This window comes from Stomoxys calcitrans, chromosome 5 (assembly GCF_963082655.1).
Source record: "Stomoxys calcitrans chromosome 5, idStoCalc2.1, whole genome shotgun sequence".
Lineage (NCBI taxonomy): Eukaryota > Metazoa > Arthropoda > Insecta > Diptera > Muscidae > Stomoxys > Stomoxys calcitrans.
In genome coordinates this window covers 77,717,969-77,743,460 of record NC_081556.1, presented here as the reverse complement: position 1 = coordinate 77,743,460, position 25,492 = coordinate 77,717,969, and the positions used below count along the sequence as shown (strand labels likewise).

The 25,492-nt window shown below is 33.7% G+C and overlaps 1 protein-coding gene and 1 long non-coding RNA gene across 11 annotated transcripts in view; one reads left to right on the top strand and one right to left on the bottom strand.

Moving 5' to 3' along the window:
* Positions 1 to 25,492, top strand: part of LOC106096016 (longitudinals lacking protein, isoforms F/I/K/T) — a 366,249-nt gene that overhangs the window by 97,789 nt on the left and 242,968 nt on the right. For all 10 annotated transcript variants that reach the window (XM_059370250.1, XM_059370249.1, XM_059370247.1 and 7 more), the window contains 4 exons: positions 8,152 to 9,130; positions 9,224 to 9,629; positions 9,712 to 10,293; positions 13,463 to 13,543. In XM_059370250.1, the coding sequence (XP_059226233.1) occupies positions 8,957 to 9,130; positions 9,224 to 9,629; positions 9,712 to 10,293; positions 13,463 to 13,543 (1,243 nt within the window). In that variant the 5' untranslated portion in view covers positions 8,152 to 8,956. The remainder of the gene's footprint in view (positions 1 to 8,151; positions 9,131 to 9,223; positions 9,630 to 9,711; positions 10,294 to 13,462; positions 13,544 to 25,492) is intronic.
* On the bottom strand, positions 1,761 to 3,925 carry LOC106096020 (uncharacterized). Its single transcript, XR_001222839.2, has 3 exons — positions 3,763 to 3,925; positions 2,115 to 2,193; positions 1,761 to 2,018 (listed from the first exon to the last, which is right to left on the bottom strand). It is a non-coding gene; the product is annotated as an uncharacterized LOC106096020 (long non-coding RNA).

Below are 25,492 nucleotides of genomic sequence, written 5' to 3'. Positions count from 1 at the left end.
TTCGTTGTGTTGTTGTGTTTTTATTCTAGCACCACAACAACAACAACACCAACGTGAATATATTCCAAACAATAATTATCATAAAAAAATGTACATATATATATTTTTTTTTTGTCCAATTATCTTACTTTTTTATGATCCTTGGTTTTTTTTTTTTGAGTTGGAGCAGCTGTTGGAAGTCTTGCCTAGACTTTACGGGGGGGATCTGAAATTTTGGTGAACGGGGGGTTTCCATGTAGAAATTCAGGTTTGTTCTCTTTTATCCATTATTTAATTTGTTTTTTTTTTTGTGATGTTTTCTTGAAGTGCAATTTGTTTAGCGGCGAAGATTTGCGTTATTTCGGCAACAAGTTTTCCTTTCGAATTTCATTAAACGTCGTAGTACAATAGCAATTAATGGTCTGTTGTATTTGAATGTTAATTTGCGGATTTCACTGCAATAATTATGCATTTTTAGAAAGGTTTTTTTTTAATTTCTTTTTTTTTTTTTTTTTTTTTTTTTTGCGTGAATTGTTGTCTTTTTCCGCAATTTGCAACGTCCTTCTAGTTCGAAAAGTTCATGTTGTCTTTAAACTTAATCCAATACTACATTTTTTTTAATACTCTTAATAAACAATCGCGGTTAATCAGGAGTTAAGTCGACTTTTGAAATACTAGATACACTTGTTATATTTACCTATTCGTAACAATCAAACTTTTTCAGGAATTTCCCTTTTGAAGTTTTTATTGGCCATTTTAATCACTTTTGGACGCCTTTGTTTTCGGTTTATTGCGGTTTATGTATATATGTTTAACCATAGCAAATCGTTAAGATATCAAATGTCTAAGTGCGTATTGTATAAAGTGTTAGTATTTAATACGTATTTCTAAAATTTTAAAAGGTTCAAAATCATATCAAGTTTGCTTACAAACTTTAACTCTTATTGGTGGCTTTTCAGTGCAAACATGTACTTTTTATATTTATTGTGTTAAAAGGATAAAACCACGGTAGCTGAGAGGTTGGCATGTCGGCTTTTGACGATGAACGCCTAGCTTCAAATACAAGCAAGAACAGAGAAAAAATTGTTTGTGGTGGTTATCGCCTCGCAGTGCTGGCTCCAATTGTCGCTCCGCGCAAACCGGGCTCTGCACTTGAAATTGCGTTAGACAGCGCTCATTGATGTGAGAGAAGTAAACCCAATCCCATGGCCAGCCGGTTGTCCGTACCGGATTGATTATTGGAATATTCATGGGCAGCAAATTAGCAATTTACAAAAGGACAATATCTATCAATTTAACTATTACAATACTAAATAGAAAAATTATCCGAGTGTGTAAACAAATGCACCATTTGATTTTGATTGCTCACGCATTTTTTGATGTTTGTTTGATTTCTTCATTCGCTTCTTGGTTTTTCAGAAATGTATGTTTGTATGATTTTGGTTCGACAATCACACAGAATTTTTAGTAGTTGGCTTTTTATGAAAAATTAGGTTCCTATTCCTTTTTTATTTTGCATATCACATGTGAAAAAAACAAATGCAAAAAAACAAGCATCGCATGTTACAACAGTCCCATATGCACATAGCGGTATCGATATTTAAGTATTTCATAATATATCGATAATACCAGAGCTTGTTGTTGTTTTTGTCTTTTTTTTTTTTTAATGAATTACACCACCGATAAAACACACCATCGATTCAATTCCGCACGTTCTCTCTAGAATTGCCATGGTGGGTTTTAAACAAATAAGATTGGCCAACTCGATAAAAAAAAATCTATTGTGAATGGTTGTGAAGTTTATAGACTATTTTTATTTTGGTACAATAAAGTGCAGTGCAGGGAAAATTGTAGGGAGTGAAATGAATCTATGCAGTACAGCGAAGTTCTGGAAATATTACCAGTGCAGGTGTTTGTAGAACATCTGTTTTCCGGAATGCCGTCATGATATGTTTATCACAACTTTGTTAGGCCACCTGCAGAAATATCTCTATTGTGAATGGTAGAATAAAATTAAGACCCATTATTTATAAAAATATCTGCAAAAATATTGATAAACTTTTTTTTAATGCTCTGGTAATTTTCATTCAATAATTTAACAAATATTATATACATATTTTTGCTGTTTTATTTACCAGTGTAACGGATTCGCTAGCTTATGGATAAATAAAACTCCATTCCTGCTAAATGCTTTGTACTTCAACGTTGGCAGCACTGAAACATATTTGAAATAATTAAATATCAACAAAACAAACAAAATAAGATATTTTAATTTCAAATAAATGTTCACGGAGTTCATAAATGTAATTAAAACACACCTATTGTTGTGACAGATTGATGAACGGTAGAGCTGGCAAACTATCTTTTATTCTATTAAAGTGGAAATATCGACAGATGTCGTACCTTTTTGTTATTTTGTCCTAAATTTGAAGGTTTTCTATTAACCCTTGAAAATCATCCTTATTTTTTATGCAGTTACCGTCATAGGGTAAGTGCACCTAAGTGCACCAGTTCGGCATGTACCAGTAGCCGGCAATTTTGGGTTTAAAACTCAATTAGCAAAGAATGTTTAAAACTTTATATTAAAATAATGATCAATAAACATCAATTCTTGGTTCTCCTTGTGAACAAAAAAAATTGAGCTGAGATTACAGATAAGACAGAATTTCACTGAACGTCTTCGGCTCATAAAAGGTATATTTTTAAACAATTTGTTCGAAATTTCCAAAAATTTGTTATATTAGATCTCTTTTTAATTCGAAAATGGTCTAAATCGTACCATATTTTGATAAAGTTGCCACAAACATAGGTCGATCTCCCAATTTTGAGCTTTTAAAAAAAGGCAAATTTTTAAGCCGATTTGCTAAAATTTTAATCAATGCGTTGTAGAGAGAGATCTAGACAGAGAGCGATATAGATATATAGAAAGAGATTGATAGAGAGAGAGATCGATATAGATATATAGAGATTGATAAAGATATATAGAGATTGATAAAGATATATAGAGAGATCGATATAGATATATAGAGAGAGATTGATATAGGGAGAGATCGATAGAGAGAGAGAGAGACAGTGAGCTAGATAGAGAGAGAGAGAGACAGTGAGCTAGATAGGGAGAGAGAGAGTGAGATAGATAGAGACAGAGAGAGTGAGATAGATAGAGACAGAGAGTGAGATAGATAGAGACAGGGAGTAAGATATATAGGGAGAGAGAGAGAGAGTGAGATACATAGACAGAGAGTAAGATATGTAGGGAGAGAGAGAGAGACAGAGAGGAGTATGATATCCTCTAAATTCCCGTTGCAAATTGTCAATATCTGACATTTTGCGTGGAGGCAAATATTAGTTTCATATATTTACACGATGAGTCACTTTTAATAAAAATAAAATTTATTTTAAGACTATTAGTTGTCATTATTGATCTATCTACCAAAATGCAATATGCTTTCTTTACCAAAATGCAATATGCCGACTTTAGGAACATGTCATGTCGAACAATGAAAAGTGGGTGCCGGCTACTGGTGAAAAATCACCTTTCTTTTATCTTAAACCAAACCAAAATTTCGAATTGTAGAAACCAAATTTCAATTGAATTGAGCATTTGTACCCGGAGGGACGATGGATTGAAAAATGCAAAATCCTTAAATTGCCGACTTTTGCTACTCTTACCCTACTTCGTAGTTTTGACAACTACCTATTTGTAAGCGATGTAAATTGCTTCGTAAGCAAAAATGAGAACCTAAATTAAGTTCGTTTTTTTTATTAAGTTAAAAATTCACTTACGCTATACGAAAAATGAGATCAAACAAACCGAATAAATATATTTTAGTCGAAAATAATATCGCGCGTCGTCGTTTTGACGAAAGGGTTAAAAAATTTATGTTTGACTTATCAACAATACCATAGTTGGTTAACCCAAAATTTTTAATCAATAAAAAGAATACATTTCAATAACAAAAAATCGAATTTAACCGAGAGTTTCAAACGACAATGAGAAATAAAAATCAGTAGATCAATATATATAGAAGCAATATTAATACACAGACCGAATAAAATCAAATTTAATAAAGTCAGTTGGAAGTCATAAGACAATTCATTGTACAATGAAATTTTTGCCCAATCACATGACAATTGCGCCCTCTATAGGCGTAATGTATCTTATAGGATACATTCAGTGTTGGATGGATTATTTTTGTTCCATTTTGCAAAAATTTAATTTTATCTATAGTATTGATGGGAAAAATATCAATCGATACCCAGGCAAATAATAAAAAATCGATAGTGGCATCGATATTTTGCCAGCTATAATTACCACTTGATGTCCAATAAACAGATTTGCACCGGATAAATTCTTTGCGATTTATGTGTATGCCCTCCACTTTAGGATGGGACTATACTAATTTTTTCGTTCCGTTTATAACACAAAGAAATATTAATCTGAGCCCCAATAAAGTACATATATTCTTGATGGCCTTGACATTCTGTCCATCTGTCCGGCTGCCGATAGCACGTTAACTTTCGAAGGAGGCGATTGAAAATTTGCACTAATACTTCCTGCAAAACGATAAAAACTCTAGGGGCTCAATTACTATCTGCTTTGATTGAAATTTTGCAAGTAGATAACATTTTGATATGACTTCCAACAAATTTGCTCCAGATATAATCCAAATCGCTCGAAGAGTCCTTCAAAGAAAATATCACATGCTGTCAACGGTGAAGGGTATATAAGATTCGTCCCGGCCGAACTTAACGCTTATACTTGTTGTCCTTCACAGCTTGTGAATGGATACTTAAATAAAACAGCAAATATTAGTTGCAAAATTTTAGTAAATATCCACTATTGCAATGTCGCATTTCTAGAACTGGTTTTATTCATAAATCGTAAGAATATTTTTATTTTCCTCGAATTGTTTGGTCAGTTCGATAAACGGCCATACCGTGACGTTACTCAAGACAAACATACAGATTGCACATAATAAACTATTATTCGTTATGTGTCTGTCCTTAGTAGTTTGTGAATTCAGTGGTACAATAAAACAGGGTTGTTAATACTTGAATGAATTGTGAATTGCAACATGAATTTAAACAAACCAGGGATGGGAATGTATAAATAATGTACTATGTAGTAAAATGTTAACGGTTGTTGTTATCACACTTTTTCCTTTTCTCAAGTCAAATAATGCTATGGAAAGCGTAAAGCAGAATTGCCTAAATGAGCTGGTGAAATGTCATTTCTGTTTTGTGTAGAAATATTTACATACATTTGTACTATAAAATTGCTTAAAATTCCTTTCCTACTGCTTACTGATGCAATGCGTTTTTCTGTTCTCTTCTATTGAGATAATGTTCATTGATCACATAATCATGATGTTTGGGGATTTAAGTGCCAGTGTCATTATTTGCATTGCAATTATAACGGATCTTCATTACCGCCACCAGCCGAGTCGAACTGAGTGAAATAATAAATTTATTTATTGCGATAATACCTGTCTTGATTTTGGTGGCTGGATGGCTGGTTCAGCACGTAATATTTGGACTTATTTGCATAAATTTCCCATGAAATATCATTTTGGTTGTTACCTAATTGAATTTTAAGGCTTCTGCTTAAGGTGGAGAAGAAGAGAATATTTGACTAGCATTTTCTTAGAAGTTGTGTAAGGTAATCATTATTTGACAAATAACTTGGTATGGTTAAACTTTCCATAGAAATTGTTTCTGTTGGCAACGAATTATTGTCAAAATGATTGCCTTAATGCGAATTGATTTTCAAACATATAATTGTTGCATATAATAATGCCACAAATATCATTCTTATCCATCACAATCTTGGTTGGTTGGTTGTCCCCAGCCATTAACCTTGAATAGAAGGTATTTGGGAATATTTGGTGGTGGCATTAGTTCCGCATGAATACCATTTCAATATTAAATTCAAATATGAGAGTGCATGAATTATTTTTATTTTATTAAATTTCAATGTAAATGTGTGCGCTTCAAAGCAACAGCATTTTCGCTTACTTCGCACGTGTGAAATTAAACTCGGCACGAAATTTGAATATACCACAAATTTAGATTCCCTTTTAGTTAGTGGCCTTTGTCGCTCTTTTTTTCTCTCCCTCTCTTCCATTTAGACCGTTATCGATTCTTTTCACTTTTGTACCAGTGTTGCTAGGGACTTATCCACGCTGATGCTTGCTTGTCCATTTTCTAAATCAACTGGATAAAATAGATTAAAAATAAATTTTTAAATGTTACGAATTGGAAAAGTTTTTTTCATTTTTGTTGCTGGCGAAAAAAGTTGTGCATTTGTTTGACAACAAAGTTTGAGCTCAAAATTTCTTCTGACAAATTCTGCAAAGATTGGCAGAAGAGTACATTCGCTAATAACGGCCGATAACACATATTGAGGTCGAAATCGAATAACTTCAAAGATTTTTGTAAGTGCATTATATTCATTTAGACGATATTTCCTTTTAAAATTCAGCTGTTGTTATTGTCTTAAAATTGGTTAAACCTATCTTTGTTATGCATTTTAAAAATGCAGGGTGAAAATAGTTTAGAAGCTATATGGGCGATATCAATCCCATCTTTTTTTTTTTATTTAGTCAAAAAAGAAGATCCCGCAATAGTTGCTGCTTCTTTTTCGTTGTAGCAACTAAGGGACAGTTTTTTTTTGTATTATACTTTTGGAAGTACGTGTTATCGATAATTCTGGTTTGTATTGCAAATTTATGCATACAGTTTGGCATGCTAAAATATAATGCAGGATCGCTCTTGTTACGTTCTCATTCTGAATGAAATCGAATAACATGTTAAATTAGTAACGAACAGGTTAAGCCAGTTTTTGCGGTAGTAGGTATAAAGTCTTATAAGAGCTGATTATCCCCATATCAATGCTTTTGAAATTTTTGTGGCCTTCAGGCAAGTAAAACTTCTCTACGTAGTAAAAAACAGTTTAATGATTTATGGAGAGATTGTATGTGTGATTATTTATGCATACATAATTGTTATCGGCCCAATACTTGTCAACAAATTATCGATAATTGTGCACCCATTTTCTAACGTGTTCCTACCCTCTTTTCGAGCAGTGTTCACTAAAGAAGGTTAAGTTATTTGCCCAGTTGATGAAACATTGCATTTTCAGAATTGTATCAAAAAACACTTTTCTGTCAAATAATTGGTTTAGATTTTATAGTTTTTTTTTTTCAATATTTAAATTTTTAATGTTTTAATTTATAATTTTATAAGTTTTTAATCACAAATCTTATGTTTGGCTGCTGGGCAATGGGCAATGCAAATAAAAACTAGAACGTCAGTTTGATAGTGTTCAAAAGTTTGACAGATGAGTGGGAATTTCTACCCCCATCCCGTTGTATCGCAGATTTCATTGTTGTTGGGCAAGTGACGCTACCTTCTATAATTTTACTATGTTTTCGAGTTGGATTTTCACTGCGCTTTGGACTGTTCATTTCCTTTACCCCTAAATTATAAAAAATTATGTTTTTGGATAGAGCTTGTAGCTTCTCTACAAACTTCTGTGGTGATGTCAACTGGGGTGGTGCAAGGATTTGATGTCACAAAATATTGGTCTCTTCACTAAGTATTTCGTTTTCTTTAGTGCAATGTGTGCCTACCTATATACAATATTTTTATTGTGTTGTGTAAATTCACATTTCGCTCTGTACAATTAAAATCTTTATGCTTATGAGCTGTTTAAATAAATAACGGTAGAGCATTCAATAAGGATAGCTGTTAAATAAAACGAAATTACAAAGTGAACCACCAATGACTTCATAGAAAAGTTGGAAATATTTATGGCATGTACTACATATATATGTAAAGAAGAAATCGATGTAATCGTTGGCTGTATTGGCTGGTTGTAATGCTTTTGGTTGGTTACCAATTGGTTGGTTGTGTCAAATTTACAAAACACAGCAGCATGGTAATATTGGCATGTCTCCGCCGATAATAATAAACAACTAAACTCTTGCACATGAATATAATAGACTCACTCACCGTCTCTCTTTCTCGCTGGGTCGTCGTTGGAGACGCTTGGTTTTGAGTGGCACTTATTTACATATCCAAAGGAGACAATAAATTGTATTTGTTTTAAGTATACCTACTTGCAAATTAAAGCTAATGTCGTTTCTTTATGTGTTCTCTTTCTATTTGCAGCTTTAATTTGACAAAAACAACAACAACAACAAAAGCTAAGCAAAGCAACAAATACCAAACAACTACTATATTTATTCCTAAATGATACCATAAAAGTGTGTGTGTGTAAAGGAACAAAAGAAAGCCAAGCAAGCATGTGAAAAACAACAACATACCAAAATCTAGTAGAAAACAAAAAACAACAACAAAGAACAACAACAACAACCACCTTAACCCTCCTCTGAAAAAGAAGAAGAAGAAGAAAACGACGACAACAACAACAAGAACAAAAAGATACTACTTTAACGCAAGAAGAAAGAACACCAACAAACAATAATAGAATAATACAAGTTTGAAAAAAGGGAACATATACAACACATTTTCTCTCTCACTCTCTCTCACACTCACTCTCTGTGTCTTTCAAAGTCTTTTTGTTGAAAACTACAAGCAAAGGAGAAGAAGAATAAGAGAAAAACGACAAGTAATTTTAAAATTGACGTAATTACACTCAGGATTCAAAAACAAAAAAAAAAAGAAAAACATAAATAGTAGCGACCAATCCAAACAAAAACCAAACAATTTTACCAAGGAACCCATAACGAAAGGAAAGCAGAGCATCCCGTACTCGCAGACAGCAGCCACCACCGCTAACGGAAGAGGTGCGAGGACGTTAGGAGGGATTGGTGCATTGCAAGCTTAGACGATTTGTGAAACATTCGTCTGCACCTTTCCACCACAGCTTCTCTCACATTTTTGTTTGCTGAACCGTGCCACAATTTTGTCAAAATAAGTTTTCACACGGCACACTGAAGATCATCCATCCACCATGGATGACGATCAGCAATTTTGCTTGAGATGGAATAACCATCAGAGTACACTGATCAGTGTATTCGATACACTGCTGGAAAATGAGACATTAGTCGATTGCACATTGGCCGCCGAAGGCAAATACTTGAAAGCCCACAAAGTTGTCCTGTCGGCGTGTAGTCCCTATTTTGCGGTAAGTATGAGCTTAGCTGCTCCTCAAATGTACTAGTTGGTAAATGCGTGTGATATCTAATCGGCTGTTTTCCTTCTCCTTCCCCATTTGCAGACGCTGCTACAAGAGCAATATGATAAACATCCAATTTTTATATTGAAAGATGTGAAATACCAAGAATTGCGGGCCATGATGGACTACATGTATCGTGGCGAGGTGAATATCTCCCAGGATCAGTTGGCTGCCTTGTTGAAGGCCGCAGAATCTCTACAGATTAAAGGCCTGTCGGACAATCGCTCCGGCGGTGGTGCGTCACAGCCTAAACCCGATCACCATAGAGCCAGCATGCCGGGCAAATTGAGCGGCGGTTATACGCTGGAACAGACGAAACGAGCACGCATTACAGGTGCTGGTGGTCCGGCCATGGATGCCAGCGAAATTGGCTCGCGAGAGGGTTCATCTAGTCCGTCGAGAAGACGTAGAAAAGTGAGACGCAGGAGCATTGAAAATGCCATGACTGGTAAGAATTTCTCATTTGCATTGAATTGTGTAAAATCATTGAGATTTTAAATGTTTTCCTTTGTTGCGCTTTCTTCCTTCAGATGTCCATGATAATTCCAACTCATCACAACAACCAACACAATCGAATGCCTCCGGTTTGGGCGCCATTACAGCTTTGGCTGCAGCTGCTGCTGCTGTACCTACAACCGCCGCTTTAGCATCCACAGTAGTCCCCCTATCCGCTACACAACAACAACCACAGCAATCCTCCTCATCAGCTGTTGTACCAGCTGCGCCCGGCACGACCTTAAGCTCCTCAAAAAAGACTGACAATGTTAAAGGATCCACTCAACACCAACAACAACAACAAGATGCCATGAATACCGATAATGTACAAGGTCCTGCCGCCTCAGCCACACCCGCTATGGACACCGAAGCCACAGATGCCAGTGCTGCCGACAAATCGAATCATAAACAACAGAAATCTGCTGCTACTGCTGGTGCATCAAAAGACACTTCAAGTGTCACCGGCTCGGAATTGGTAATCGAACCCAAAGCGGAATACGACGATGAGGCAAATGATGAAAACGTTGAGGATTTGACATTAGATGAAGAGGATATGGGTATGGACGATTTGGATCATAATGCTGGCACAAGTCAAGGTGGTGAAGGATCTAGTCAAGGTAAGTTCAACTAAATCAAGTGTTTTTTTTTTCATGTTGGCCTTTTTAGAAGTTTAAAAGTTTAGCAAAAGTCGAATAGTCTCTCTTAAGCTTTACCGGCTACAAGCAGTTGAAAAAGAAGCTACAATCGGATAAAAGAACACTTAGGTGGTTTTCAAGTTCTTGAGAATAAACTTGAAAATTCAGATAGTTTTAGATGAAAAATATTAGCCATATATGTTTATTGAGACCTTGGGTTTTAAATCTGAGTGGTTGGTTAAGTTAGGCTAGAGTGGCAGTCTATTTTTTGAAACAGAAAATTTTTGTCCAGTTGTGTTATTTTTGTTGTTGTAGCTGTGTTGTGTACACTGAGGCGGCAGCTTTTGCCCATGATGTACTTAATCGGGTCAATCCGGTACGTACAACCGGCTGCCATGGGACTGTTGTTGTATCGGTGTGTTGTGTTCTATCTTTCATTCGCTTGATACTGTAGAGTATCCAGATCCAGGAGCTATAGTCTCCAATGCTGTCGGGACAGTGCACCCTGTTGTCTCCGAACTGCCACTATATCCTAACCTTTACTAACTTTGAAGTTTTTATTATATTCAATAGCCTGGATTCAAATTTGCCCATTATCAGTTAAGCTCACATATAGTAAACCATTCTTTTGATTGCAATCTTTAAGTGTAGTCTTGGATTAGACTTTGACCACTTAAACCCTTCGAGGATAGTATAAATGTCTGTCTTAGTCATAATATTACACATGAGTTTGATTCGACACTTGCTTCACAAGAAAACTTGTAAGAAGAGTGGCTATCAATGATAGGGGTCCATGCAAACAATATGTGTCATTATAATAACGTTGTTACAAAATTCTCGATTGATTTTCTTAACCCTCACTTGATGGGTCCATTCCTATACCATTGCAACAACATTTTGCAACATTAAAAACCATTCGATCGGAGCAGTAACGAAACGGTTGTTGTCGTCTTAGTTTTCCATAGACTCTAAGAAAACATGTGTATGTCCAGGAAACATTTGTAATTGGTTGGAAAAAGCCTTGAATTCTTAAAACCAATAAATGTCCAAAAATACCTCTACGAGGGTTCGAAACGTGCGATTTTCTGGCTTGCCTTTTTTATTCCAAACAAATGCATAAGTTCCCTGTACCACAGTAGTGGTGTAGTGTAGTAGTGTTCGCGTGAGTGTTTTTCAACTGACGCTCACCAGAGAAAATGGTACTCACACACCACTATTTTAAGTTGACTCAGGTTCACTCACGCTCAAGAAACAAAAATTTTACTCTGGCACGACTCACGAGACACTCACGATTCACGAGACACGGCACTTGAGACACTCATGAGACAACCACAACTCACGCGAAAATCACGATTCGCGAAACTATCATGACTCACGTTTCACTCACGAGAAAATCACGACTCTCAATAAACTCACGGGTCACGGTTAAACAAATATTTTTCCATGAAGCGAACAATAAATGTTTTTCCGTACGTCTCAAATCATACAGCATTTGGATGTACGAATAGTAATGATAAAATGTTTCATAAAATGTTAAAATGTCCTGCATAGCGTCCTGCATTACGATTTTTCCTTTATGGATCTCTAGACAGAGAGTCTAAACCTAACCAAAGAGTCAAGAGTCAGAGTCAAAAAATGAAGGATAAACAGCGAGACTGGTGGCAAAGATGTTATACTCTTTTTAATAACTTTGAAGTATTCGGAAATGCCTTTAAACTGAATTGCAATTTTATCACTTAAAAGATTTGTATATTTTTTGCAATTTTGTAAACATGTTAGCTTTTTCATGTGAGGTTACCATATTTTTAATAAAACTCTTTGAAACTTGTTGGCAACGTTATGAATTTTCATGAAAATGTGAGATTCCATGAGATTCATGAAAATTTTCAGAGAAAATTGTGCAGAGAGAAGACTCTAGCCATAGCCGCGGCGGTTTTTTGTTTTCCTATATAAATTGCTTGCAAAACAACTTGACGCTAACGCATGACACGGTCATGCACGATCACGTGATTGGATTTGGATCTCACTCACGAATCACGTGACTAGCGCGTGTACACCTCTAGTGTAGGGCATACACATTGAGCTTAACTTGAACATCATGAAAAACTAATCTTCATAATCCCATAGTAGCCGGTTGTACGTACCGTATTGAAACGATGTAATCCTTCATCGGCAAGGGCTGCCGCCTCGGTGTACAACACACTGCTACAACACACTGTTAACGGAATTAGAAATATGGATCACAGACCAAAATATTGTCTTATTTTACTTCTTGGGGGTTCACAGAGCTTATTTTTGTAATTTGTATTAAATTTGGAGATAGTCCACATGTTTGCCAAGTATAACTTGCTTAGGTCCATTTTTCCATATAGCCTAGCCACTTTATGAAGTGATATCCAGGTATGAAGTCTATTGCTCACCGTGCTGTATCGTGCTTACTACCGTGGTAACCACTAACAAGAACAAATGTGCCACTGTCATGGATTCTGCTAAAATTTTACACAAATGAGCTTGCTTGAAGGGCGTATGAGTATTTAGCAAATTTTATAGAAGTCGTAACAAAATACTAACTTTGAATTTCAGTGGGGAACGCACTGCCATGTATTCTGCTAAAAATTAAAATAAATGAGTTATAATTTTCAGCCAAATGGGATAGCAGTTGCGGCTTTTAATGGCTGAAGATGTCGGAAGATGGGTTTATTAGGTTAAAGACCGATACTTGTCGCGGTTATTGGAAGTCGTAACAAAATATTACCTGCTCAAGAGGTATATTCGGGAAATCGTTTCATATGGGAGCTATATAGATTTTAAACCGATTTATGCAAAAGTTCAGGCGTAAAGCTTTACCCCTTCGAAAGTAGTGGCGCTTTCGACGGACGGTAGTGGGACCGATATGGTTAGATCGACTTAAAGTGTAATGACTATTAAGCATATATATATATATATTTTATCCGGTCTTAGACGAATATTTCGAGTTGTTACAAATGGAGTGACGAAATTAGTATGGTGGAGGGTATGACAAAACTAAAATTATTAAGAAGAATGGACTTTTTCCATGCTAAATTTGAGACTAAAAGGCACATTTCTTAAAATTATTGTAAACAAATTTTTCCCATTGTCTTAATTTATTTTTTTTACATTTCTTTTACAGGATATGCACCCTGGCAACACGATAGATCTCAGGATGAATTATTATTGGCAACACAAGAAGCACAGCAACGGGATCCTCAAGGTGAGTCAAAATGAAAATCTAGTAAAGAAATAAAAAAGAAGAAATTATATTTCTAAAGTCCTAAATCTATATGAAAAGAACAAACAAATGAAAAAGCAAAAGAAAGCTAAAAAGAGCACGACGACAACGAGTTTTTACAATTGTAGATACAACAAAAAAGAAAGCAAATATCACAGAAACACAAATTTAACTTAACGAAACACTTTAAACACAACAAACCTATCATTCCTAGTTAACAATATAGCAAAGAAAAAAAAAACCAAAAACAGCGCCATTTTATCTGTATAAACTAATAATTAAATGAAAAATACTTCAAGTGTCAAGTTTCCCTTTTGTAAAAAGCTGTTTTGCATTTCCCACAAAGAAATTCTCCCTTAAAGTTTAAAGTTTAGTTTCATAATTTCGTTTTTTTTATTCGTACATCACCTCCTCCCCTAGAGTCGTGCTCATTTTTAAGTATAATTTGTTTTGAAAACTTGAAAAGAATATTTTAGAGATATTAAAGAAGAGAATTTAACAAAAACAAGCAACAAAAATTGAATAACCCCCTCTACCTCCTTTTGTTATAATTTTTACTACCACTAGTATTTTGAACATAAAAACGCAACGAAAAAAAGTATTTAAAAAGCAATTAAAGCCCACACTTATAGTTGGCTATTGAATTTTAAATACTTTTTTTTAGTTTTTGGTTATTTATAGACATTATTTTTTTTTTAGTTTTTATTAACTCTGTGTACACTATTTTTGGAACTTTAACTCTTCTCTTAATTCTACTATCCATATTATGATTACTATTTTTATAATTATTATGATTATTATAACAATTAATTTTCTTGTGCAAGTTGCTGATTTAGTTTTGAATGATTAATCTCCTCTAAACTACTACTACCTACCCCACCAATACTCATTACCACTACTCTAACTCTAACTCGAACTCGAACTCTAACACTAACACTAACACTTGTGTTTAATGCCTTTTGTATAATTATTTAATATTATTTTTAAATTATTATTAATTTTGATTTTTTTTGTTTTGGTATCTCTCAATCAATCATTATCAAAACTTTTTTTTGTTTGTTATTTTGTTTATAATTTGTTGGTGTTTGTGTAGCATTTAAGTATAGTTCGTTTATTTTTATTTAAATATAATTTTCTCATGACAAATTTCTTTTGCCAAAGGCAAAAACTCCAAAAAAAAAGAAAATAAACATTTTTATGCAGAGAAATAATCATCTCTCCACTACGAAACACTCATTGCGCAAAACAGCAGCGGCTGCTATAACAACAAATTCATGCATTCATACTTTTGTCTACCGCCCGCCCCTTATCTCTCTCACACACTCTCTCTCTCTCTCTCTCATCATCTCTGCCTCATGCAAAGTTTTCATTTGTCCTCATAATTTTTGTGCTTCATTTCGCTCGCCAATAACTCTTCTTCAGATTGCTGATATGTAAAAAAAATGAACAGCTGTTTTTTTTATCACCTCTTCTTAAAATCCATCAAATGGAAGTAGCTTAAGTTTAATTTTATAGTTTCTTTTCTACAAAAACAATTGAATCAAGCAGCGGCAACAACAACAAAGTAAAAAAAAAACACACACATACATACACCATATAATTTATATATTTATTCATTCCAACCCCCCACCCCAAACACAACCACGCACATTTTTTTTTTGTTCAAACACAACTTTTTTAACAATGCTCAACAAACCAAACCCCCTGATAACCAAGCCGTTTATTGAAGCCTTGTTTTGTAGAAATTTTGGTATTTCTTACATCTCTAGAGAATCATAATGGTCAACCACCACCACTCCAGCATTGTTAATAGCAGAATCTGTGTAGTATGTAGTTTTAAAAACTACTAAAAAAGTGTTAAAAAAACAAGGTGGTTTTTTGGCTCCATGTAATACTTGATGTATTTGAGCTGTTTGTTTTCTCATTGTCATTTGAATATTGACTCCCGTTTAGTTAGAATCAAGACATGGGTGAGTTCTTTATATCACTGTTTATATTCTGCAGCTAGCAGCTAAGCGAAGCCTTGCCAACATAGAGAAAATGTCATAACAATTGAAGCCGCGCCCTCTATAGTTTGAGCATTTTTTTTTGAAATAATTCAATTTAAACTCTCGTCTTGAATTCCCACCCCAAAAAGTAGGATTAATGATTTAGAGAAAGAAACCACATTTCCATCTCAATTTCCCTGATTCGAATATCCGTCCCTACAGCCGATTTGTTTTTTATAGAAGAATACGCATGCATAGAGAATTTCTATTTTTTTTTTTAGCTAAACGAGCAATGAGAAAATTTATATAAAATGTAAAAAGTTTGTATTTTTAAGTTTGAAATTGTCTAAAAACAAGAGAATTTATAATTTGAAACTATTTATAGTGTTGTAAATCATTTGCTTTAATTTATTTTTGGTTGACGGGACTTTTTTTTTGTTGTTAAAATTTATATTTAAGTTTTTTTTTTTGTTTTGTTGTTGAAAACAAATTATTAGTTTTTTTATATATATATATAAATTAGAATTTAAAATGGCACATAGTCTTAGAAATAAACGGGAATCGTTTGAAATATGACGGGCGTAGTGTTTTTGAGCTGCTTTGACTTTGGCCAGAAAGATTTCTTCTTTGTGGCCCTCATAAAAGCAGTTCTTCCATTTGAAGACGTTATGTTGTGTGGGTGTGTGCTGCTGCGCGTACTAGCACAACAAGTTGTAAAGTGCAAAAAGTGAAAGAGAAAAAAAAAATAGGAAAGAAAAAAAAATTTACAAAATTCAATTGAAAGTGAGAAAGTGTTACAAAGCAGTGAGCGGCGGCGATGGCAACACAACCCAGCCACGAAGCGACCTCCTCTAACAACTCTTATTGGTTTTGCTGATGTACCATCACCTGTTCCCACCTGCACTAAGGCGGTTCAAAGCGTGTAGCTGTCTTTTTGATGCAACAATTATAACGGGTAATGTATACACAACACACGAACAAAAAGACAGTGAGGTACTTTGGGCTTTGAAACCGTGCACTTAGTATGGCCTCTCCTACTGCTGCAGTCATCATCATCATCATCATCGCCTTCAGTTATTGGTTGTTGTTGGTTTCGATTTGGGTTTGCTGTACTTCCTGCTTCAGTGTAGTATCGACAGGTAAGTATGCTTTGCCCAACAGTATCGGTTGTGCAAAGAAGCTTGAAAATATGAAATTTTCTTATATTTTTGAGTTTTTGGTTTTTTATTTATAAAATTTTATTTTGAGTTGATTTTTTTGTTTGTTTTAAACTTTTAAGAAAAAACAAAACTTGAAAATGTTTTACTCCTCCTTGTTTTCATTGTCGATTATTTCGACAAAATTAGTTGGTTGATTTGAACATTTTTCAGTTTATTTTTCTTTTAGTTGAACTGTTTTGTTTTGAAAGAACTCCTATCTACCTACCTATTTGAATTAATAACCCGCATTCCTTTCTTAATCTCCTACAAATCCTAACTTTCCTCTTTATCATAAACTTTTATTATTTTTTTGTAACCTATTTTTTTTACTTTACCATACCATGCTCAGTTCGTTTGAACATTCTTCCTTCCTTCCTTCACCTTTCATCCTTCTATGACTTTTACTTCGTACAGTTCATCTTTCATCTTTCTTTTACCTTCATTTCCATCCTTAACACATAAAACAGTTTCAGATTGCGGCTTTAAATACAAGCCAATTCCACAATCGCACGCTTGGCAGTTTGAAACGGGTAAGCTATTTGTCTCTTCCTTTCCCCACCCACCTATTTTGTATTAGATAATGTTCACCCATTCATGTGTAGTGGTCTATAATGCTTAACATATCAAATTATCTGCGATTCTCTAATCTCTAAAACATCAAAATTCCACTTTGGTTAGGTTGAATGAGGATGATACCAGCCAAAGACGTGTAGGTATTCTCCGGGGCCATAGTGTGGCTTATTATGATTAGTATTTCTCAGATCCGTGTAATTCAAGAGGTATCGCCATGATTTCGGCAAATTTCGTAAATGTAACCTCATGTACCACTTTGATGATACGATTATAGCCATGACAGGCAGACGGTTGTACGTACCGGATTGGCCCGATGAAGCCCTTCACCGGCAAGGGCAGCCGCCTCAGTGTCTAACACACTACTACAACAATAACAATATGATAGGATGCCAGGTTTTAATCTATCGGAATTCATTCCCCTTAATTCCTCCAATCCCTGAAAGAAAAAAATAGAGTTTAGTGGAAACTTTGTTTTTGTGATCTAGATGAAAGATTCATCTGCTGTTTCTCATATGTAAGTAAAAAAAGAAAGAAAAAAAACATTGGTTGTATTATTACCATGAAGCTCCTTTTGTCAAATACCCTTCATTATTTTTTTTTGTCGAAACCGACTGCTATATTAGCGTTTTTGGAAAATACTATTAGACTTTCAGGAGTAAAATTTACAACTTCCATGAAACGTCATGTACTAATGTCAATATTCATTTTGTAACACTTCGAAATATTAATCTGCGCCATGTGAACCCCTTTTAATATTCATTAAACGTCTTGTCATTTTAGATAAATTTTATCATGTCCGTCTGTCCGCTTGTCAAAAACATAATAAAAAACAAAAAAAAAAAATAAAAAAAAAAATAAAAAAAAAAATAAAAAAAAATAAAAAAATAAAAAAAAATAAAAAAATAAAAAAAAAATAAAAAAAAAATAAAAAAAATAAAAAAAAAATAAAAAAAAATTAAAAAAAAATTAAAAAAAAATTAAAAAATGAAAAAAAAAATAAATAAAAAAAAATAAAAAAAAATAAAAAAAATAAATAAAAAATAAATAAATAAATAAAAAATAAATAAATAAATAAAAAATAAAATAAAATAAAAAAAATAAAAAAATAATAGAAAAAATAATAGAAAATATAAAACTTATAAAACAAAACAATAACAAAATAAAGTAAAAAAAAAATTAAAAATAAATAAACAAAAGTTAAAACTAATAAACAAAAATAAAAATAACAATAAACAAAAAAATACATAACTAAGATATAAAAAAACGTGCTGTGCACCGCACTCAATAGTCGTCAATTTGACAAAGGTGTTGATGAAGATACATGGGGTATCAGAAATCACGATCCACCATGCCGGTCGAAGTGTTTTCGACAACAGCACAACTTTGCTAAACTTTTATAAAGTATTGTCTATGCTATTCTTTGAATATAAATCATTGCATTTAAATTATCTTAAGCTAAAGATCAAAATAAAAGATCGCAAACAAACATTAGTGGAAGGATGTAACCTTTTTGAGGCAAAGCAGACTGATATAAAATAAATAAAAATAAATAAATAAATAAAAATAAAATAAATAAATAAAAATAAAATAAATAAATAAAAATAAATAAAAAAGTAAGAATAAATAAAAAAAATAAATAAAAAAAAATAAATAAATAAAAATAAATAAAAAGAAAATAAAAAATAAATATAATATAAATAAATAAATATCATATAAATAAATAAATAAAAAATTAATAAAAAAATTTATAAAAAATAAATTAAAAAATTAAAAAAAAAAATAATAAACAATTTAAAAGAATAATAAAAAATAAAAAAAAAAACAATGAATAAAAAATTTAAAAGAAGAATAACAAAAAAAAAACAATGAAAAAAAAATATGTAAAAGATATATAAAAAAAAATAAATAAAAAAAATAATAAATAAATAAAAAAAAGAAAAATAAATAGAAATATTAAAAAATTAATAGAAATTGAAAAAAAACAATGGAAATTATAAAATATAAATAGAATTTATAATAAATATGAAAATAAATAGAAAATATAAAAAAATAAAAAATATAAAAATGTGCTTTACAGCCTACTCCAGTTGTTAAGCACCATGATCCAATTGACATCGTCCGCGGTACGGATAGTCAGTCAAATGCTTCTAGCAACAACACACTTGCTGACTTTTAAAAGTTTTTTGCTATGCTTTTCCTTGAATAGAAATCATAAAACAATGTCTAAAGCCGGAAAATATCCTGCAAAAGTACCTCAATAGATAGAAAATATAACAATTAGATTAATAAATAAACAAAAAATAAATAATAAATAGAAATTAAAAAACTAAAGAAAAACACAGAAATTAAAAAATAAAGAAAAATTAATGAAATAAAAATAAAAAAAAAAAAAATAAAAATTAAAAGAAAAAAGAAATATTAAAAAATTTAATTTACTTACTTTAATTGGCTATGACAGAACATTTGTTCCACTAGCCGAACGTAGAATAGCTTTCTAAGCGCCTCGATCTTCTGCGCTCATACTAAAATCTCTTGACAGCAAGTTTCGAGGTGGCTCCCACCACTTGATTTTTCCATCGAGTTTTTGGTCTTCCCGGTTTGCGTGTACCATCAAAAGATTCTTTGCTGGAGCTTCTTCATCCATTCTGACAACATGACCTGGCCAACGCAGCCGTTGTATTTTGATGCGTGTAACTATGCTAGCTCATGGTTCATACGTCGCCTATATTCTCCAATAACGCAAATTGGTCCATATATTTTACGAAGAATCTTTCTCTCAAATACTCCAAGCACAGCTTCATCTGCTTTATTTAAATAAAAAAAAAAAAAAAAATAATAAATAATAAGTCGTAATCAACATATCAGCTGATGACCGTAGTAGCTAATGCTGTACATCTCATATTAAATCTTATATTTACTATAAGATTGAATGTATAAATAAAATAATAAATAAATAAAATAATAAATAAATAAAATAATAAATAAACAAAATAATAAATAAATAAAATAATAAATAAATAATAAATAAATAAAATAATAAATAAATAAAATAATAAATAAATAAAATAATAAATAAATAAAATAGTAAATAAATAAAATAATAAATAAATAAAATTATAAATAAAACATACGTAAAAAATAATAAAACATGTATAGAAACTGGCTCACAGTTTCGATAAGATTAGAAAATATTAAATTTCCAAAAAAAACACATTTTAAAAATACAGACAGACAAAAATCTATTTAAAACAATAGTTTTGACCAAACCATTTTGTATAAAAGTTTTACACATTGAACAGTTTGACAAAATATTTAAAACCCAGTATTTTAATATATATAATTGTACACAAATTAGCAACAAAATTTCCACATGCCAATTATTGTCCACTAAATGTATGCCCCGTATAAACAACACAACCCCCCTCCACACACACACACACATAACAAAATCAACGAAGCTAAGCGTGCGCAACGATTTAAACAACCCAACGTCAACCCAAAAAGACCATCCAATTTCATTTTGATTTTTCTATAACGACTTTGAAAGACAAATCGTTACACTCGACAAAGAAATTCGGATTGGTCAAAATCTGGAAGAGGAAGAAGAGCATCGATCTAGCCTAAACTCGATTATCGGCCTTGCAACTTCATATGTCGGTCGATGAGAATGAAGTTAGTCGGTTGATTTTGAGTAGGTAGATTGATGAAGGAAAAAAAATGTAAGTAATTATTTTAATTTTATTTTTAAGCGAAAAAAAAGAATGTAGTAAAGAAGAAATCATTTATTTTATGCCAGACAATTCTAAGATTAGGCGAACACAAATAGTTAGAAGTGTTACTCTTGGAAGAAATTTTAGAAGTCATTCAAAGAAAAATTGAAAACTGAATTGCTGAAGAAAACAAAGAAGAAGAATAGTAAAATTTAATGCCTGTAAAATATGTTTCAAGGATTTAATCGAAATGATACATAAAATATCTGCTATATAATCATAATTGTAAAGGGTCGCAAGGATTTGTAAAACTTTCCACTTTGTTTGATTAGATTTTTCACGAACACTTTGATAAAATGGCAGAACTTTTTGTTAAAATTTATAATTGAAATCTGATTGAAAAAAAGGCTATTATTATTGGGTATCACTGGCTGCTTAATATTTGACTTTTATTAGAAATTTTAATTTATTTCAATGTCCTTAAAATACTAAAATTTGTTAGCAAAAGGAAAAAAAACATAAATGGTCACTTTAACTCATGTCAGCTAAACTAAACATTTTCTTTTATAGAAATTCATTTCAAGCACATTTTTGAAAATTTTGCCAAATGTAAAATAAGAAATAAAAAAAGAATGTATCCAAAAACTTTGTACAAACCAGAAAAAATTCTAAAACAAAATTTTTGCAAATTTGCTTAAATTAAAAGACGTTTGAGTAGATTTCCCAAATCTTCAATCTTCTGATTTTTGTTTTTGTTGATGTCTGGTAACAATACTCTAGTTGATCTTTCTATTCAAGCTTCAATATGCTCTCCATATAAAAAATATTATCAGATTTTTTTCGGTCTCGAATTTAATCGTTTAACCTCTCACAACCATTCGCTTCGATATGGCAGTAGATATGCTTTCCAGAAGACCATTAAACGGTGCTGGTAGTATCAAATGGATAACGTACAACTAAAAGCGAGCAACAGAGAAAAGCCTTCGGGTGGATATCGTGCTCACAACCTGCGCAGAGACGAGTCTTAATTCGGTCTAAAATTAATCTCACTTTGACATATGCGCTTCTTTAACTTTCAATGGTTGTCTAATGTTGTTGTAGGCACATTTTTTTAAGTGAAAGTAGCGATTCTAGTAAAGTTCCATAGGTGAGCAAGTTCGCTCCGGGAACATGATGTCCATTGGCTATATAAAGGCTAATGCCTCAGGCATTCAATATTTAAGCAAGAGCTTGTTCCGTCCGGCCTCCAGCTGAGACTCTCCACTCGATATCGCTGATCTCACTTTGACAAATGCACTTCTTCAACTTTTATTGGTTGTCTATTGTTGTTGTAGCCACATTCTTGTAAGTGAAGGTAGCGATCCTAGTTAAGTTCCATAGATGAGCAAGCTCTGCCCGGGAACATGATGGTCATTGGCTATATAAAGGCGCCAATTATTCGCCTCAGGCACTCAATATTTAAGCAAGAGCTCGTTTCGTCTGGCCTCCAACTGAGACTCCACTCGATATCGCTGATTATTCGCGAATGCAAAATACGTCTATCTGCTAAGCTTCTCGTGATAACGATTAACACCACACAAGTCAGACCAACCCGTATGGAGCTCATAGCTTTCCCGTGCAGGGTTGCATAAAGCTGTTGTAACCACATATTTGCATGTGGTGGTAGTATTCGTTGTCCAGCTCCCTTAGGTGAGCAAGGTCGTGCTGACCCTTATGACCAATCACTGCGGACGAACACGAACGACCGCCACCCATTGCACCCGAAGAAATCGACCTCCCCCGGCAAACCAGAGAGTAGTTCTGGCTTAATAACGTTCCGGCAGATGCAACCGCCTCAATTCCCACAGAGCTAGGATTGATGCCGACGTGCAAAGATGTATGTCCCGATTGTAACCAGGGACCGCACGATACACGTCACCTGTTTAACTGCCCGGCCAGACCCACTCGACTCAGACGCAGATACCTGCGCATCTTAGTCGCAGAGTTCCTGGCTCTTGACACTCAACAGAATCAAGCAGACGAAAGATAGAACACAATAAACTGTTACAACAACAACCAATCACTGCAGGAATGTGATGCCTTGTAGGTAGTTTAAGGGGCCAATAAAACGCCTTTCATTCCACTTAGGAACAGGGGCAAATTTCTCGCATATCAATGAGTGCGGTCCGATTCGAGTTTCAATGAAATTTTACTAAAGACAAAATTTCAATAAAATGTTTCTAAAGACAAAATTTTAACTAAACTTCTTCTAAAGGCAAAACTTGAATCAAATTTTTTCTGAAAACAAAATTTAAAAGAAAAGTTTTTAAGAACAATGCAAATTGCAAATTTACCACTGAACATTCCACTAAGGAATAGGGGCAAACTTTTCTCATATCAATCAGTGCAGTCCGATTCAACTTTTTAGCTCAATGATAAGGCGCCTCTTTTTTTATAGCCGAGTTCGAACGGCGTGCGGCAGTGCGACACCTCTTTCGAGAGTAGTTTTTACATGGCATAGTACCTCATAAATGTTGCCAGTATTGGGAGGGGAAAACAACTACTGAAGATTTTTTCTGATGGTCTCGCCAGGATTAGAGTCCAGGCGGACATGCTAACCTACGGTTCCATTTCGAGTATGACAGGTATTTAGGGTAGAATGGGTGTCGCCTGGTCTTTTACTGAGATTCTGCGCTCGAAACTGCAGCATTTCACTATTCGCAGGCTGTGGAGAGAGCATCAGCTTTCAGCTGAGCTTCCCATAATATCGATATCAATGGCATAGACCAAAAGCAAGTGTGGTTTGTTAGGATGCTAAAAAGATCCTGCAATGTCTTTCTATCTTCTGTTATGAAAACTCGCTTCGCCCTATATGGCTAGAATATGTTCATCATTTCCATTTTATACGAGGGTTATGTGCTCTGGTATTTTGATACGATCTGTTGCTAGTAGGCATAACTCAGACAAGGGATGAAGCCATTCCGTTTGTATCATCTCAAAATATTGGTCTAAGACCTCATAAAATATATGGTCTAAGACCTCATAAAATATATGGTCTAAGACCTCATAAAATATATGGTCTAAGACCTCATAAAATATATTTTGCACGATGACTGCTATGAACTCTTGACATTCACTAAGCAGTGTTCAGTTCGACCTGTAAAGGCTCAAGAGAGAGAGAGAGAGCGAGAGAGGCTCAAGAGGCGTTGTTATAACAGCTCATTTTAATTGGATCAAAAGAGTCATTTACGTATATTTGTCACCAGCGTTACCGTTGAAAAATTTCAAAAAGGTGCACAAAAAGTGGCGTTCGTTGAAAAAAGTAGCTTAATTTTTCTAAAAAGGTGGCACAAAAAGTAGCTCACGCTATATAAGCGTAAAGTTCGGTTAAGCCGATTCGTATATGCCCTCCACTATGTACTCTCAAGTTTTCTGGACGATTTCTCTCAATTTGGAGACCATGCCATGCCTATTAAAGGATTAAAGGCCATAGTGGTACATTATATAGACAATTTCAGCCGTATTAAATAAGGATTTGGTCTCCAGCAGCTTAAGACTTAAAGCGCCCTCTAGCGGCTCAAGAAGTCAAGATCCCAGATCGGTTTATGTGGCACCTATATCAGGTTATGGACCATACATTGCACAGTTATTGGATGTCATAACAAAACACGTCAGGCTAAATTTCAGCTAAATCGCATAAGAATTGCGCCCTCTAGTAGTTCAAGAAGTCAAGATCCCATATCGGTTTATATAGCAGCTATATCAAAACATGAGCCGATATAGTCCTTTTACAATCTCAACCGATCTACATTAATAAGAAGTATATGTGCAAAATTTCAAGCGGATAGCTTTACTCCTCCGAGTGTTAGAGTGCTGTCGACGGACAGACGGATCGATGCTTAGATCGTCTTCAAATGTCATGACGATCAAGAATGTGTATACCATATGGGGTCGTCTTGGACGAATTTTTCGATGACTTACAAACGGAATGACCCGCACCTTTGGTGGAGGGTATAAAAAAGTGATGCAGATTCGGAAAATAGCTTTTAGCAGACGGACGGACAGCAATAAAATTTCTAAATGGATTTCTTTTTTTTTTTAACCATACTCGACAAGAATGTGAATTGCAAATTTGCATCAAGGTATGGAGAGCAAATTTTTTAAATGTCAACGATTGCAAAATCTCGAGCGGCCTTACTCGAGATATTGACGGATGTACTGAAGACGTTAAGCATACTCAGAACGATCGACGTAGTATACACACAAGCACTATTTGGATTAGCTATATGACGAATGATGAAGTGAGAATAACCCCAAGGTATGAATAGTTGCACATGGCAATTTTCCTATAAACATTCATGATTTAACCCCATAACAAGGAACCCTAAATTTCTAGTTGCTGTTGTTGGGGTTTTGGCTATGTGTGTGATACACTGAGGCGGCAGCCCTTGCCGATGAAGAACTCCATTGGGTCAGTCCGGT